The 16,471-nt window shown below is 44.7% G+C and overlaps 1 protein-coding gene across 9 annotated transcripts in view; it reads left to right on the forward strand.

The window, feature by feature from the left end:
- Positions 1-16,471, forward strand: part of LOC308237049 (myomegalin) — a 158,824-nt gene that overhangs the window by 24,190 nt on the left and 118,163 nt on the right. For all 9 annotated transcript variants that reach the window (XM_080647417.1, XM_080647415.1, XM_080647414.1 and 6 more), the window contains exons 2-3: positions 7,880-7,935; positions 8,658-8,809. In XM_080647417.1, coding sequence (XP_080503543.1) covers positions 7,880-7,935; positions 8,658-8,809 — 208 coding nt within the window. The remainder of the gene's footprint in view (positions 1-7,879; positions 7,936-8,657; positions 8,810-16,471) is intronic.

A 16,471-nucleotide genomic window follows, 5' to 3' on the forward strand; every position in this document is an offset into this window, starting at 1 on the left:
TGTTTATACCAGTAGTCACATACTCAAGTGTGAACAAACTTGTGTCAGGATTTGACTCTAAATTCCATGTCCTTCCCACAGCACCACGGCCCACCCTTCCTCTCACCTCACTTCCCAGGTCGTTTCCCTGGAGTCAAGGCTCATTTACCCAGTAACTGAGTGGGTACAAATAGGGTGGATAGGACAGAGTAAAGGTATGGAATCAGTAGCAGTGTTCAAGTTTCTGAATCAACTAGCCAAATAGCTGATCTTGGGCAAATTACTTCATCCTTCTAGGTCTCTCATCTGTAAAATTGGGGGAGCAGCGCCTATTTTACAGGATTTTGTGTGGATTGAATGAGATAATGCCTGGAAAATATTGGGCACTCAATAAATTATGGCGGCAGCATTGGTGGTGGGTGGTGGTGGTCATCTAAAGAATGATGATGGTCATTTAATTCGAGATTAGTGTTGAGGAAAATTCCAGTGTAAGAAAACATGTTGAACTGTAAAGTTGTGCACAGGCAGACCAGAGACTGTTACCGCTTGACAACCTTTGTTTCTAAGTTGGCACTGCTTGTGAAACCCTACCATGCACAAGCTCTCAGAGCCAGAGCTTCACATATTAAAGAAAGTAGGCCACAGTGCTCCTCCTTCAGGCCCTTTTATATCTGCAAGGGTTGAGTGTGGATTAAACTAAGAACAGGAAAGATCAATTTTTTTTAAACTACTTTTTTTAAAAAAAGTGTTTTTATTGACTTTTAGAGAGAGAGGAAGGGAGAGGGATAAAGAGCTAGAAACCATTGATGAAAGAGAAACATCATCAATCAGCTGCCTCCTGCCCGCCCCCTACTGGGCATGTGGCCTGACCAAGAATCGAATCCTCTCGGTTCCTGGGTTGATGCTCAATCACAGAGTCACACTTGCTGGGCCTGAAAGATAAATCTTTGAACATTAGAAAGATTTCTTTCATTTGAACCAGAATCTAGCAACTAATGTCAAGTGAGCTTTAAGAATACGGGAATGAAGAGAAAATGTGTGTTTGGGTCAGTGCCTAATATTGGAGAGGACCCAAATAAACGTCAAACTTCACCAGTCTTCCCATCATACCACACATATCTCCCACTGTTTGAGAAGGCCACACTGAGCCTAATCCCATTTCACCTTTTATCAAGGACATTCAATAAAAAGGCAATGTAAATTAAATCAAAATATAGGTCCTCATTTAAAAAAAATAAGAATTATACCATTCTAAACCCTTGCCCATGCACCTCTCCTGTTTTCTTATGTACCCACACCCATCCTTCAAGACCTAGATCGCATGTTCTCTGTTTTCTGTATATTTCCTAGTGCCTCCCCCCTCCTCTCCCCAACCCCCGCCAAACAGGACAAAATTATCTCATTTATTTGCTGAAATCTGTTTTAAATCTCATCATTCTAATAATTATCTCTTTGAATTCTGTCCTCCTCCCCCAATATACTCTGAGCACCTTGATGCCAGGGTATATTTCTTTTTCACCTCTGTATTACCAGTGCTCGCCATATAAGCAACTTATATGTTTATGAAATGGAATGAAAAACCTTAAAGGTAGCAATCAGAGGCCATTTTTTGCTCTAAGTACTGCTATATATATAGCATATTGTTTTCCCTCCTTCTGAATAAGAAAATCATAAAAGGAAGTTTAAAAGATAGTAAATGCTTCTAGGAGATGGCCTTTGTCCCCAGGTGTGAAGCAGTGTGGTGGTGGGTGATGAAGTAGGGGACCACATTGTGTGGTAGTCCAACAACATCAGTGTGTGATTGCCCTGAAAAAACAACCACTCTTTTGGGAGTTTGGACACTCATATGAGAAGAATTAGCCCTAGATTAATGATCTTAATAGGTGAGACTAAGAAGGAAAAAGTAATGGGACCTAGACAGACAACACCTCTTTATAAATAGTTTGGGGTGAGTTTGGTCCAGGGATACTAATATTTCATTCCATTCAAAGACTTGTTGCACAACCTGCTTTGTGATGGTGAAGTTGTCCAATCACCATCTTGCCATTGCTCATGTATAATGTGGCCTATTAGCATGATCCATTTCTCTTCTCAGTCCACAGATTAAACAGGCAAGGCAGTAACGCCAAATATGCAGTTTACAAAGGACGGTTTATGGCTGCCTTATAGAGAATATCTCCCTGGGGCTCGGTTGTGGTGTCACCCTTTTCTAAGGCAGAAAGACTTAAGTTTCTACCCATCCCCACAGTGTGATGAGAGACTAGACTGATGGAACCAGCAAACTGCTCAAACCTTGGAAAGGAGCTATATCAGTGGCCATTTTCAAGCAAAGGAAAATCGAGTGCCTCAGATATTCCTGACATAAGTGAAACTACCGTATGTACTTAGAAAGCTGCTGGAAGAAATGATCAGAGCACAATTCGACAGCATTAGAGCATCAGAGTGTAGCGGATGGCTTTGGGAGGAGCAGTTGTTTTCTGATCATTCACAACCTAAACACCCTGGAAAACGATAGGAAAAGCTAGTAAATAGGAGATATTGAATGTCGTATAGTTTGAGTCCAGTGTCTTCATAGCTGCTTATGAGCAAATCATGAAAATGTGGGTAATATTCCATGCAGAAATTAAGTAGGTGAACAGCCGGTGGCTGGGTTGTACTTGGAAAATGCGTGGTTCTTCAAATTAAGCAGAAGAGTGCCCTGATAAAAATTAATGAATGTAATTTTAGTGTAATTGGTGTCAGTATGAACAGATTAATGAGGTAGGGAGAACAGAATGAGGCTCATTGAGGGAAAGTGTAGTTCATTTATATTGGAAAAGCTACATTTAAGGTAAAAGCATCTTGGGGGAAAGATCATCTATGTCCGTGTATGCAGGAGAGCTATAAATGCCCTGGCGAACCCACACATTCGATGAGCATGAGTCATTCATGGAATGACTCTTTCTCAAAAAAAAGAAATCTAGAAACACTTGAATTTTAGAAACTGGGACAAAAGATAAATAAGTTTTTTTCCAGACTTGGGTATTACAGAAGAATTTATCAACATATATTACTGCTTTGTGTGTGTGTGATGTTGTGTGTGGAGTGGCAGGGGCAAGCTTGGAGTCTGTCTGTAGCATACTCCAATTCTCTTTGCACTTTGGTTTATCAGATATCACGAATTGCAATCCCCTGAACATATACCCTGTGTTTCTTCACCATGAGCCCCTTCCCTGGGGGAGCATCAGATTCCTTATCAACCTTTTGGAGCAGCTGAGTGAGCCCCACTCTCTGGCAATAAGAGGGAACTTGAGCTGTTAATAGAGTTAAAGTGATTTTTAAAAAATCTCTGGAGACTACAATAATCCCATTAACTCAGTATCCATCCAAAGTGACCTCTCTACCCTTTCAGTTATTGATTCATCCTGGGCAGACAGCTAGCTCAGAGTGGGTGTGGGTGGGGTAGAGAAGGTGAGGTATCTCAGGGGGCCCATATGCATGGCCTTGCTGTAACCTGCTCCTGGTTGATCTAGAATGTGGACTCTTCAGAGCAAGGAGGATTGAATGTGATTATGTCTGGACAGTTCCCCGATATTTGGAAAGTATTAAAATGGGTTTTATGCTTAAGCATCTACTAGAATAGAATTGCATAATTACTGTAAGGAACCATAGAAATTCAGGGACTTCTTTTACAAATATTTGAGGAAATTGAGGGCCAGAAGAAGTAACAGTGACATAAGACAGTTAGTAGCTTATAATCACAGATGAATGAAACGTGTGCTAAAGCCAATAGGTTACTCGAGACTGTGTCTTAAAGCAGATGTGCAATCTGTCTGTGCTTTATCAATATCAGGATAATAGCCTCTATGACCTGTAAGGAGTCTGGCAGGTATCACAAAGAGTTCATGAGTTGGGACTGAGAGGGACCATGGCAAACTGGAGAATACACCTGTTCTGTTTAAAGGTGGCAGGTTATCCGCGTGTGGGAAGGCAGGCCAAGTATTGCTAGACCCATTCATTTTCTAGGGGAAGTTAGAAATGGGTCAACTTTGTGTTGACCAAATAAAACATGTTGGATGGGCTGAATTTGGCCTGAGGAATGACCCTGCTCCCGATGGCTATCTAGGTCTATGGGCTGAGCATAAAGGAATTCATCTAACTCGTGAATAGAAGCAGCCAAGTATAAGTCTTAGTCTCTACAAATTTTTCAAGATATTATTCTGGCTGATAGTTTCAATATCCAAGTAGTACATTTATCTCTTTCATTGTTCACTCATAAGGAAAGTTTTTAATGAGAAGTGGAAAAGGAAAGAGGCAGGGGGCCTGGAAGGAACCACCAACTGGTGATCTGCTTTTGAATAATCAAGAATTGGCAGGTGGTGTGTGTAGACTAATGTGTCCTTTCTGGTACTTTCATGTCCATCTGGAAATTAACAAAGTGAAGATTTGTGCCAAGATCCAGACCTGACACAGTGAACAAAGAACAACAATTTCGGAACAAATGCTTCCCTGTGAATGGCTTTTTAAAAAGAGAAGCTCTCTAAATCTGTCTACAGAATTATTTTCCCAGCAACCAACTGGGAGTATCCAAGGTTTAAGGAATAAGCTAAATGTTGAAAGCATCTCATTGTAGGATTATTGCAATGCTCTCTCTGTTTCTGCCTTCCCCACCCAGCCAGTCTGGTGTCAAAACAGTAGCCAGCCCTTTTAAAACATTCGTCACTCAGTTCATCTCTCTTTGAGACGCACAAGACTCCAGTGGCTAAATGCCTCTCAGTGTCCCAAAAGGCTTTATATAGTCTGCTCCCGGCCAGCCTTCCCATTACTCCCCTGACCTCACCTCCTGCTACTCAGCACGTGCTCACTCTGCCCAGCCACACCAGCCTCCTTGCTGTTCTAAAACCACTCTGGCGTGCTCCCTGCTAAGAGTCTTTGCTTTTGATTTTCTCTTCTTAGAAGATTCTTCCCCCAATACCTCAGGGCTACCCTTAATGCTTTTCAGAGAAACCTTGCCTACTGAAAATCCTCACACATACCCCATTGCTTCCAGCACTCCCTATCCTCATCTCTACTTTAATTTTTAAAAGTACTTGTCCCCAGTCTCTAACTATACATTTTCCTTTTGTTTCCCCTTTTCTCTAAGCTCCATGAGTGCAGACAGGTTTTTTTTGTTTGTTTGTTTTTTAGTTTTTTTAAATGTTTGTATTGATTTTAGAGGGAGAGAGAAACATCAATGAGAGAGAAGCACCCATCCACTGCCTTCAGCGTGCCCCCTACTGGGGATCAAGCCCATGACCCGGGCATGTGCCCTGACTGGGAATCGAGCCAATGACCTCTTGGTGCATGGGATAATGCTCAACCATCTGAGCCACACCGGCTGGGCAAGTGCAGGCATTTTTGTCTGTTTTGTTCAATGTACATTTGTGCCTAAAACAGTGACTCAAAACATAGTAGGTGCTTGACAAGTATTTGTTAATAATTTTGAGGTTCCCTCCCTTCCGTGCCAGGGATGGTGGTCTTATTGTGCTGGATAGATACACCTCTTGCTACTGAATTTTGGTGTTTTTAGCATTTCCATTAATAGACTTCGATTTCTATGTCAATTCTACTTCCTAAACGTATCTTGAATATTTTGCTTTTCTCCATCTCCAGGTCTTTTTCCTTGGTTAAAACCATCACAGCTCCTTGCTTTCCCTGTCTACCCTTGTTCCCTCCATGCAGTATCACTCAACAGTCAGAATGATCTGTCTAAAATCGAAACCTGGTCATTTACCATTCATTCCCTGATTTCAAATCCTTCAGTTTCCATTGCCCTTCATATAAAACTCCATATCCTTTACCCTATCCCACAAGGCCAGACAAAGTCTGGTCCCAATCAGATGTTCTCTGTTCCTTTCCGACTCAGGTTCTTTGCTGTTCCCTTATGTTGGAATACTCTTCTGTTCCCATTTTTCATCTGGTTGACATTGTCTCTCTCTCTTTCTTAAATCCTCACTCGGGGTTATTTTTCTTTTTTATTTTGCTGCAAAAAGCTTTGTTGGTTTGGTCCAATGCATGGGAGAGGGCTTCAGGGTGGTTAAAAGAATGGCTAGTAGTTTTAGGAAGAGGCTTGGGTAAAAGCAAGACACCAGGGGATGCAGAGGGGCCTCTCACAAGCTGTGCTTGTGGGTGAGTCTTTCGAAGAGATACTCCCCCAGCCCAGCCTGGGAGCCAGGGACCTGTGGAGGTGTGGCAGCTGTCTCCCATCTTCTTGATGAGTTTCACCTCCTCACCCCGGAAGTGGTGCTCCAGGAAGTCACAGAGATGAGGGTCTGCACGGGTAGAACCCAGGGCAGCCGTGGGCAAACTACGGCCCGTGGGCCGGATCCGGCCCGTTCGGCTGTTCTATCCGGCCCGCGGAGCCAAAAGAGCGGAGGGTTCTCTTGCTCTCCCCTCCGCTCCTTCACCAGCAGCAGTGTTAACATGGCAACGTCGGGAAACACGGCCGCAGCTCCTTCTTCTGAGTGGGCGGAAGAGCACAGTATCAGAGCACAGTTTGAAATGAATAAAACTATTGAAATAAAAAACAAAAAAGACGATACCCTTTTATGTAATGATGTTTACTTTGAATTTATATTAGTTCACACAAACACTCCATCCATGCTTTTGTTCCGGCCCTCCGGTCCAGTTTAAGAACCCATTGTGGCCCTAGAGTCAAAAAGTTTGCCCACCCCTGACCCAGGGCATGCCGCTCCAAAAGGGCCTGGGTCAAGTCCTCTCCAAGGCCAGGGTGGCTTTCCATGGCATCCTGAGTTTTGCCCACTCCTCTTGGGAAGGCTTCAGCACGTCCTGGAAGAGAATGTGGCCACCACGCTTGTTTTGCATCTTTAAGAGACGCTCAGCGCCCTTACACTTCTTCTTAGCCCACTCTCGACTCTCGGAAGAAGTGGCCCCGCCCTCCAGAGCCACATTGTCTCAGTAAAAAACAGAAGCCCAGAGAGAGGTAGGTGTAGGAGGCCCGCAGCTGCAGGATGGCCAGGCGGTTGATCGCAGCCTCCACCTCGGTGGAATAATTCTGAGGAATTTGGGAGCTCATGGCTGTTCCGCAATAAGGAGTTAAGGTAGAAAAAAATCCAGTGTGTGGCTGGTCCCGGAGGTGGTTCTGATGGTGGTGACTGGATAAGACGCAGGAGAGTGGTCGGAGGCAGGAAGGAACGTCCCTGGGTCTGTTCCATCCAAACACTGTTGAAGAAAGAGACAGATCCGGGACCAACGATATTTCCTATTGATTTTTAGAGAGAGTGGAAGAGAGAGGGAAAGACAGAAATGTCCATGTGAGAGAAACACAACTATTGGTTGTCTCCTGCACACACCCTGGCCAGGGCCCGGGTCGGGGAGGAGCCTGCAACTGAGGTACATGCCCTTGACCGGAATCGAATCCGGGACCCTATGGTCCACAGGCCGATGCTCTATCCACCAATCCAAACCGGCTAGGGCAGTGGTCGGCAAACTGCCGCTCGAGAGCCACATGCGTCTCGAGAGCCGTGGTTTGCCGCTCTGTTGACTAATGAGTTTGCCGACCACTGGGCTAGGGCATGGTTGACGTTCTCTTTATCTCAGTTTTAATGTCCCCTTTTCTGAGTTTCTCTCAGTCTCTCTACTCATTAATTTACTGTGCATTTTCCTTCATAGCATTTGCCACTCGGTAATTCAATACTTGTGGAATTGTTTAGTCTATGGCCATCTCTAGGTGTACTTATTGAGGATAGATAGGGGTTTGTCTTTGTATCTCCAGCACTTAGCACTGTCCCTGAAACATAGTAGGAGTTTAGTGAATCCTTGTGGAGAAATAAGTGAAAACAGAACATAGGTGTCTTGTTGCCCCAGGGTTTGGGGACCTGGTGGAGAGGTTATCTCATGAATTATTTGTTTCTCTTTACAGAGATTATTTTGCAGAGGATGATGGGGAGATGGTACCCAGAACAACTCATGCAGTAGGTAAGGAAGCCATGGGCCTTGTCTTGTTAAATTCTTGGTTTCCTGCTGGTCATAAATCCCTTAAATCACTGACCATTACGTTCACCATGGCAGTGTCCTCAGACTTTTTGTTAATTTTCAAACATGCCCCTGTGGCATGTAACTCCTCACCTGGCCAGCACATGCAGTGGAATCTGTATGTGAACTCTTTAGACTTTTAATGATTCTGTAATTGCAAGATTAAAGTCACTTGTAAATTGATTAAAATAGAGTCTGCCAGAAACCTTCACTGTAATATACCACTAAAATGAGTATAATAACAGTGTCAAGCTCACAAGAGAGGTTAAGTGGGAAGAGCTATTAGAACAGAGCCCGTGAAGGAATAAGCACCCAGTAAATATAGTTATTAATGTATTCATAATACTTTCTCATCATTACTGCCCTACCATTAGCCAGAGATCTACCTAAGTTACAAAACCCGTGTGAAGATAGCTCTCTCTTTTCAGGTTTTCACAAAAACTTCATCATTTGAGGATTTCACTTTGCTAAGTGATCTGCCTTTTTCATACCAGCCTCAGAGCACAGATAGTTCATATGCACGATGTGGGGGAAAGTTTATCATTTGAACATGTCAGGGACTTCAGAGTCACTTAAAATTAGCATTTGGAGTTACGTATGTTGATCTACAATGATCACAGTGCCACCATTGTGTGACATCATCTGTCGTTCTGTTCCACCGGCAGCTTTTCTCAGTGACACTAAAGATCGGGGCCCTCCAGTGCAGTCACAGACCTGGAGAAGTGGTGAGAAGGTCCCCTTTGGGCAGACACATTACCTGAGAGCATTTGAAAAAGCCCCTCAGGTGCAGACCCAGGCTCTCCGAGATTTTGAGAAGGTAAGTCACATGGGTGGGTAGTTGTTAATGCCAACTAGGAGGAGTCCCATAGGTAGTGATGGCTTATGAAACTATGATCCATGGCTTGCTCTGGTGTGGGTGTTCTTACCATAACGGTGCCTCTTGTACGAGCATGTGCCCCAAGAAGCATCTGCACTGTTAGCTGTGTGCTGGGCGCTGTGGTCTGTGGGCAGTGAGTGGCCTGAGGCAGCGATTTTGCTGCTTCGCCAATTTTATCCCTGGTTTACTTCTCAGATCAATTCAGGAGGTTTAAATGGCACCTGAGTCCAAGGAATCCGGTCCACGTGGCTGGCACTATTCTCTCTGTAGCTGGCTTGGGCACAGCTCTGCACATCTGGATACTGTCTGTGGTGTGAGGTGGCTCAGCCACAGCCGTTTGCTGCTCAACAAGAATCTGTCATTGTGGCTCGAAATGCCTTCTTCAGCTCTTGACGTGCTCGGCACCTTGATATGTTTACCCTTAGATTTGGCCAAGCCAGATTACGGATAATGTAATTCAGGACCCCAGCTCCCTGTACCCTGGATTGATCCTAGGAAGGCTGTACAGTAGAACCCATCTTCTGGCATTTATATGGCCTGGAAAGAGCACCCAGGACTTCTTGCACCCCGGTGTGCTAAAAATAGAAATAGTTCTTTGGTGCCCCCTGGGGGTTACCCAGGTATCAGGCCACACACCAGTACTGTGTAAATGTACTCAGATCTGTGGGTTTCTTCTATTCTTGAATTGATAGCTTTTGACATAAAATAATAAAATTCCTACTGAAGCCATGTTGACATGGGTTTGCCCTGTCTTCTCTCAGTTTGTAAATAGAAATGTTTCATTAGGACCTACTGTGCATCCTACCAGATTTCCTGTGGACAGAGAAGATGCTCCCTGTCCTGTGGGCTTGAGAATTAAACAGCTTGTTCTTGCTTTGGTTTTGTTTTCACCCAGTGTTGTCATGGATACTGGGTGTGTGTTTTTAAGATACAGAGAGTTTGCAGGAATATTAAGTGGCTTCTGAAGACTGAACCTCTGAACCGCTGTGGCGCTGGTGGTGGGAGTCGGGCTGGTAACACCCAGCCCCTCCCTCTTTGTTCACCTTTGGATTCTGCGTAAGCACCCAGGGGTGAGCAGGGCTCCTCAGAGCTGCAGGACTCCTCAAGGCGGGGCTCTTGGAAAGCCAGTCTGCCTGCAGGTTCCTTTTGGTTGAGAGGCGATTTGGAACCTGGAAGTCGGCGTGTCACTGACACTGACAGAATGAATGGCTGGATGATGTGGGGGGAGGGGAAATAAAGGGCCAAGTTGGGTGACAAACTGAAGTCACCTGACGTTCAGGTATGGAGGTCTAAGTCCTTTTCTCCTAACATCCAGGTCTAAGATCCCTGATTAGTCCTTATTCTCAGTGCTGGGGACCATGGACAGAAACTGAGGCAGGACACAGAAAAGGCCAATAGGAGATATTTTAAAGCTCTCTCCCCTGTGTGTCAAGTAATACATAAGTAACAAGGGCTGTGACACTTTTGTCAGAAATGTCATTGCTGGGACTAAGAAACTCTGACGTTTTCAGGGTTATGGAGTTTATGTACCATGATCATAAATCCTGACAGGTTATTGGCTCAGAAAGATTCTTACATGTAAACGGTGTTGAGAAAAACTCCTTTCATGCTTTCCCCAGCATGTCTGGGATGAGTGAGAATAGAGCAGCAGGTAGACAGTACTAGCTATCACATCTTGATCACTTTCTATGTGTCAGGTACTGTTTTAAGTATGTGTATTATCTCAATGAGAGAGAGAGAGAGAGGGGCGGGGTGGGGAGAGAAGAGGTGAAGGGAAGAGAGGAGAGAGAGAAACATCAATATGAGAGAAACATCGGTCAGTTGTCCCCCCGACCCCCAGTACTTGCACCGACCAGGGATCAAACCTGAAACCTAGGTATGTGCCCTGACTGGGAATCAAACCCGCAACCTTTGGGTGAACAGAAGATGCTCCAATCAACTGAGCCACCCAACCAGGGCAATACTTAATATATTTTATTTAAACTATTTTTTAGTTCATTTTCCTAATTTTGAGATAGATATTATTACATCTGTTAGACCGATGAAGTGACCAAGACTCAAATGACGTACCTAAAGCTATACTGGTTTAAAGTGACAGAACCATGATTACTCCAGTGATTTCCAAGGTTCCTAGGGAAATGAGTGGACCATTCAGAGAAAGAGAGTTAGATTGGTGAAATGTGCGTAGTGTGGTTTTATGTATAGAATCAAATGGCAGATGCTATAGAAAAGCTATAAAGATGTGGGGCCTGTGGCCGTAAGGTCTAAAGGGGGCCTCCACTGCTTTCTCCTGTTTACACATCTATAATAATAAAAGCGTAATATGCTAATTAGACCGAATGTCCTTCCGGATGACCTTCCGGACGAAGCCAGGGCTGCGAGGGAAGCCCAGGTACCAGGTGCCAGAGGGAAGCTGGTGCCGGCAGCCGGGAAAAAGAAGGCCTAGTCTTGCATGAATTTCGTGCATCGGGCCTCCAGTCCTATATAATAAAAGGCTAATATGCAAATCAACCAAATGGCGGAACGACCGGTCACTATGATGCGCATTGACCACCAGGCGGCAGATGCTCAACAAGGAGCTGCCCCCTGGTGGTCAGTGCGCTCCCACAGGGGGAGCGCTGCTTAACCAGAAGCCGGGCTCATGGCTGGCCAGTGCAGTGGCAGTGGCGGGAGCCTCTCCTGCCTCCGAGGCAGCACTAAGGACCCTTTGGGGGATGTCTGCCTGCCAGCTTAGGCCCGCCCCAGGGAGCGGACCTAAGCCAGCAGGTGGACATCCCCCGAGGGGTCCAGGATTGCGAGAGGGTGCAGGCTGGGCTGAGGGACCCCCCCCCCCGACACACACACTCCCAGCCCACACTCCCAGTGCACGAATGTCATGCATCGGGCCTCTTGTTTTTAATAATGTTGTCTTGAACATGAAAGTGCCTGCAAACCCAGCTGCAGTGTTTGTCTAATTATAGTGTGAAGCCAGGTTTCCCTGGTCGTCTGGTAGTCTGAATCCAGCCACAGTGAGTCAGCTGGGTGAGGCTCCACCCATCCTGGAAAATTTTTCCACTTGAATCTTGAAGTGTGTGTGTGTGTGTGTGTGTGTGTGTGTGTGTGTGTGTGTGGTGGTAGTGGTGGTGGTGGGAGGACAAGTCCTAAAAGGGACTTTTCTGCCTTTCTGGAGATCCGATTTCTCAGTCTGGGTTTCCTGCTCTGGGTTAGGGGAATCTGGATCAGATCTCTGCTGGCGTTAGGTCCAGCAGCTTCAGTGCTTCTTGGGAGTTTCTCTCTAATGACAGCCTTGGGAAGTGAATGCTACCAGTGAAGAGCATGTTCATTAAAAACAAACAAAACTGGCAGTTGTGCCTCCCAAACCACAGTTCCCCACGCATAGTGACTTCATTTTTGCTGGTGTTTGAAGCATTCAAAAAGTTATTCGATGACCCTGGCCGGGTAGCTCAGTTGGTGGGAGTGTTGTCCCCATATGCCACAGTTGTGGGTTTGATCCCTGGTCAGGGCACATACAAGCATTTACCATTGAGTGCACAGAGAATTGGAACAACAAAATCAATGTTTCCTTCTCTCTTCCTCTCCCTCTCTAAAATCAATCAATAAATAAAAAATTTTAAGTTATTAGATGAGAAGGGAAGGGGGAAATCCTAAACTTTCAGCAATCATAAGGACAGAATTTTCTTCTTTCTAAACATGACTTTTCAGGAGGATTCCACACAGTCATTCCACAGAACTTCAGAAACATTTTCATTCCTAAGCAACATTGCCAGATATGTATCAACACAATCTTTTTTTTTAAAGAACTATTAATAAAAGGGCTGATTCTAAGTGATGTAGAGGATACAGAGATGCATACAAGTTACCCTTCTCAAAGAGTATACAGTCTGATTGGGGTACATGAAATTTAAGTCATCCAAGATTTAATTTAAATAACAGCTACAGCAACAGGGGAAGAGATATCAGAAGGTTAGAACATTTGCTAAGCAAATGTATGTCTTTAAAACCCAAATATTAGAAAAACATTTTAAAGTTTGTATTAATATATACATGTGTAAATATCTCTTCTTCACTCAATGAAGAAAGCTCTATATTCTTCCTAATGGACCTTGAGGAATTTCCATTCCAGTAATAATTTCCATTCCAAAAATAATTTTTAAAAATAGCAACAAAAGTGATGATGCCAGTTAACATTTATTGAGTGCTTACAGTGCACAGGGCTCTATGAATGCACTTGACTGCATTATCTTGTTTAGTTCTTATAACAGTAAAACAAGGTTGGCACAATCATTATCTTGATCTGTACAGAGAGGGACACTGAAGCTAGAAAAAGATAGTGATTATTAGAAAGTGCTGAGCTGGGATTTGAGCAGAATTATACTTATGTCAGAGTCTGAACTCTTTTTTAAAAAAATATATTTTTATTGATTTCAGAGAAGAAGGGAGAGAGAGAGAGATAGAAACATCAATGATGAGAGAGAATCACTGATCGGCTGCCTCCTGCACACCCCCACTGGGGATCAAGCCCACAATCCAAGCATGTGCCCTTGACTGGAATCGACCCCGAGACCTTCCAATCTGCAGTCCAATGCTCTGTCCACTGAGCCAAACCAGCTAGGGCCAGAGACTGAACTCTTAGCCACACCACGTTTTAATCCTCACCTGAGGATATGTTTTTATTGATTTTAGAGAGAGAGGAAGGGAGGAGAGAGAGAGAGAGAGAGAGAGAGAGAGAGAGAGAGAGAGAGAGAGAGAGAGACACCAGTACACAGGGCCTTGCGAGTTATGTAAAGCGTTGTAATTTTTATCGGAGCTCTATGGGGAACCATTGAAAGCTTCTCAACAGGGGGATGATGTGATCAGATTTTCCCTTTAGAAACATCCCTTTGGCTTCTGTATGGACTGTGGATTGGAGGAGTCTGTCTAAGGCAGAGAGGGCAGTTAGGAGGCTGTGGAGTAGTCCAGACAAAGGTTGGTAGTGGTGACCCATAGAATGAGAGAAATGGAGAGGTGAAAGGGAGAGATGTCAGAAGCAGAAGTGACAAGACTAAGCAATTGATTGGGTGCACGACCCGTGATGGAGAAGAGGCCTAAATATGACCTACCACCAATTCATCTCTCCATTCCCATCACAGGGTAGGGTGTCACCTGTTGTAAACTTCCAGAGCACCTTGTACTTTTCCTTTAATAACATATGTATTCAGAGTCTCTCTTCTCTGTTAGGATCTGAGGTCCATGATAGCAGAGACGGGGTTCATCTCGTTCACTACTAGATACAGTGGGTAGCGTAGTGCCTCGTTATAGCAGGCATGCCTTTTTCCTTTCCTTTCCTTTCTTTGCTGTGTTTTGGATGAATGAATGATATCAAGGTTTCTTGCTTGGGCAACTCTACTAGGTGATGCCATCCACGGAGAAGGGGAACAACTGAAGCAGGCACATGCAATTCTTTGATAATCATTAAACCAACAGCAACGAAGGCCAAAAGCTAGGAAAGGGGGTTTCATTTTTGGAGGGAAATTAAGGCGATCCTGCCCTGACCGGTTTGGCTCAGTGGATAGAGCATCGGCCTGCGGACTGAAGGGTCCCAGGTTCGATTCCAATCAAGGGCATGTACCTTGGTTGCGGGCACATCCCCAGTGGGGCGTGTGCAGGAGGCAGCTGATCGATGTTTCTCTCGTGTCGATGTTTCTGGCTCTCTATCCCTCTTCCTTCCTCTCTGTAAAAATCAATAAAATATATTTTTAAAAAATTAAGGCGATCCTTCTGCTCTTAAGGGACTCCAAATCTAATTGGCAAGACAGTCAAACAGATAATCCCAAGGACAAGAGTAGGAAGCACTCGAGGGGGCCCTCCCCTGGCTTTAGGGTCAGATAGGCCTCCTTCAATAGGTGCTATCAATCAGCTCCTTCAGGGCGAGCTGGAGACAGTCGGAGCCAAGTGGGCAGCGAAGAGGAATGGCTTTCCAGGCTAACACTGGTACCCAGGACCGGTCTTGGGCAGCAGACAGCAACAGTGAATTCAGAAACAGGAGGCTTGTTGTCATGGCTGGAGCACTAGTGTTGACTGAGATTCAAGTTGGCAGTGTCTCCCCCTAACTACCCTCTACTGCTGGTCAAAGCCTCGTTGTCGCAACCATGGTTGTTCTTGATACACTGTGAACTCAGCTCATCCGCCTGGAGAACGTCCTAATCGTGCCTAGAGAAGTATGGAGAAAGGTTGATTGAAAATCTAGAAAAATAGGTGAGGGCGTCAATTGATATGTTCCCCCTTAAGTATTAGAAGCCCTTCCTGGCTTGGACCAACTGTGAACAGACAACACCAAGTCCTGTTGCTGTTGATGGAGCCACGCTGATGGAGGGTCGAGTTTGGAGCCTAGGCGCCCTTGGGAGTTGCCAGCATCGGTGCAGCTCAGCTGTCCTTTCTGCTGTGGAGCGCATTTCACTGTCCGACAGCACTGCTTCTGGCTGCACCACGTGTTTTTGGAAGTCAGGGAATTTGTTATTTGTTTTGTTTCGGTTTTATAGAGTTCACAGTGCTCTACTGTGGTGATGACGACAGCACCTTGTTATTCCAGGATCGGGGGAGGTGTGGGTGTGCATCTCTGGTGGGGAAGGGCAGCAGGGATATTGTCTGAACCCCTCTCCTTCATCCTCACGATGAGGTTGCATGCGATGGGGTTATTTATCGACCTGATGGAACAGCTCCTGCTGTTCGCTCTCTGGGTGTCCAGATAGTTATTTCAAGAAAAGGCTGCGCAGAGGATGGGTATCTGAGTTTTAGGGGAGAAAATGGAATGATATTAATATCATGGTATTTAAAAGATGCTGGAACTTCAGGAATGATGTTGAAATTTCAGAAACAGAGTTTCAGAAGAAAGATGTGTTTATTGTGCAACTCAAAAGAAAAAAAGGTCTTGGTAGAATTGCATTCTGCTTTATGAGCAGGCCTCATCAACAGCTGACACCTGGAATGTGGGTCAGAAACCCTGGGTGGGAAAGAAAGGGTTGAGGAGTGGAAGACCAAGTCCGTTGACTTTGGTTGACACTCTCCTTGTTAGAATGGTCTCCAAAAGTTAGGCATATTCTTCAGGACCCCTTCAGGAGTATATTTTTCCTGTTGCAAACCAGAGTGGATCTATGTTTCCTTTCTGTTTTATCTCAGGATTGTAACAAAACCTTAACTTGGTAAAACATAACCCATGAGTTTTTTTATATTGAGGGCCATTTAAAGGGCACTTCATCTAGCCTTTATGTTAACGCAACAATAAAAAAGGATACTTCATCTAGCCTTTATGTTAACGCCCCCCAATATAAGCAGAACATTTTGAAATGATCAGTTCTAAACCACTTGCTTTTTTTTTTTTAATTAAGGTATTATATGTGTACATATCTTACCATTGTCCCTCCCCCACCCCACTTCCATACATGCCCTCACCCCCCAATGTTTTGCATCCGTTGGTTACTCTTATATGCATGCATATAAGTCCTTCAGTTGATCTCTTATTTCCCCACCTCTCCCTAAACCACTTGCTTTTAACTGAAAATTCATCATAAAAAAAAAAAAAACATCAGTTGAGCCCCTATTGTGACAGGACATTTACTCTCATAA

The sequence above is a fragment of the Plecotus auritus genome (assembly GCF_963455305.1).
Source record: "Plecotus auritus genome assembly, chromosome: 12".
NCBI classification, from domain to species: domain Eukaryota; kingdom Metazoa; phylum Chordata; class Mammalia; order Chiroptera; family Vespertilionidae; genus Plecotus; species Plecotus auritus.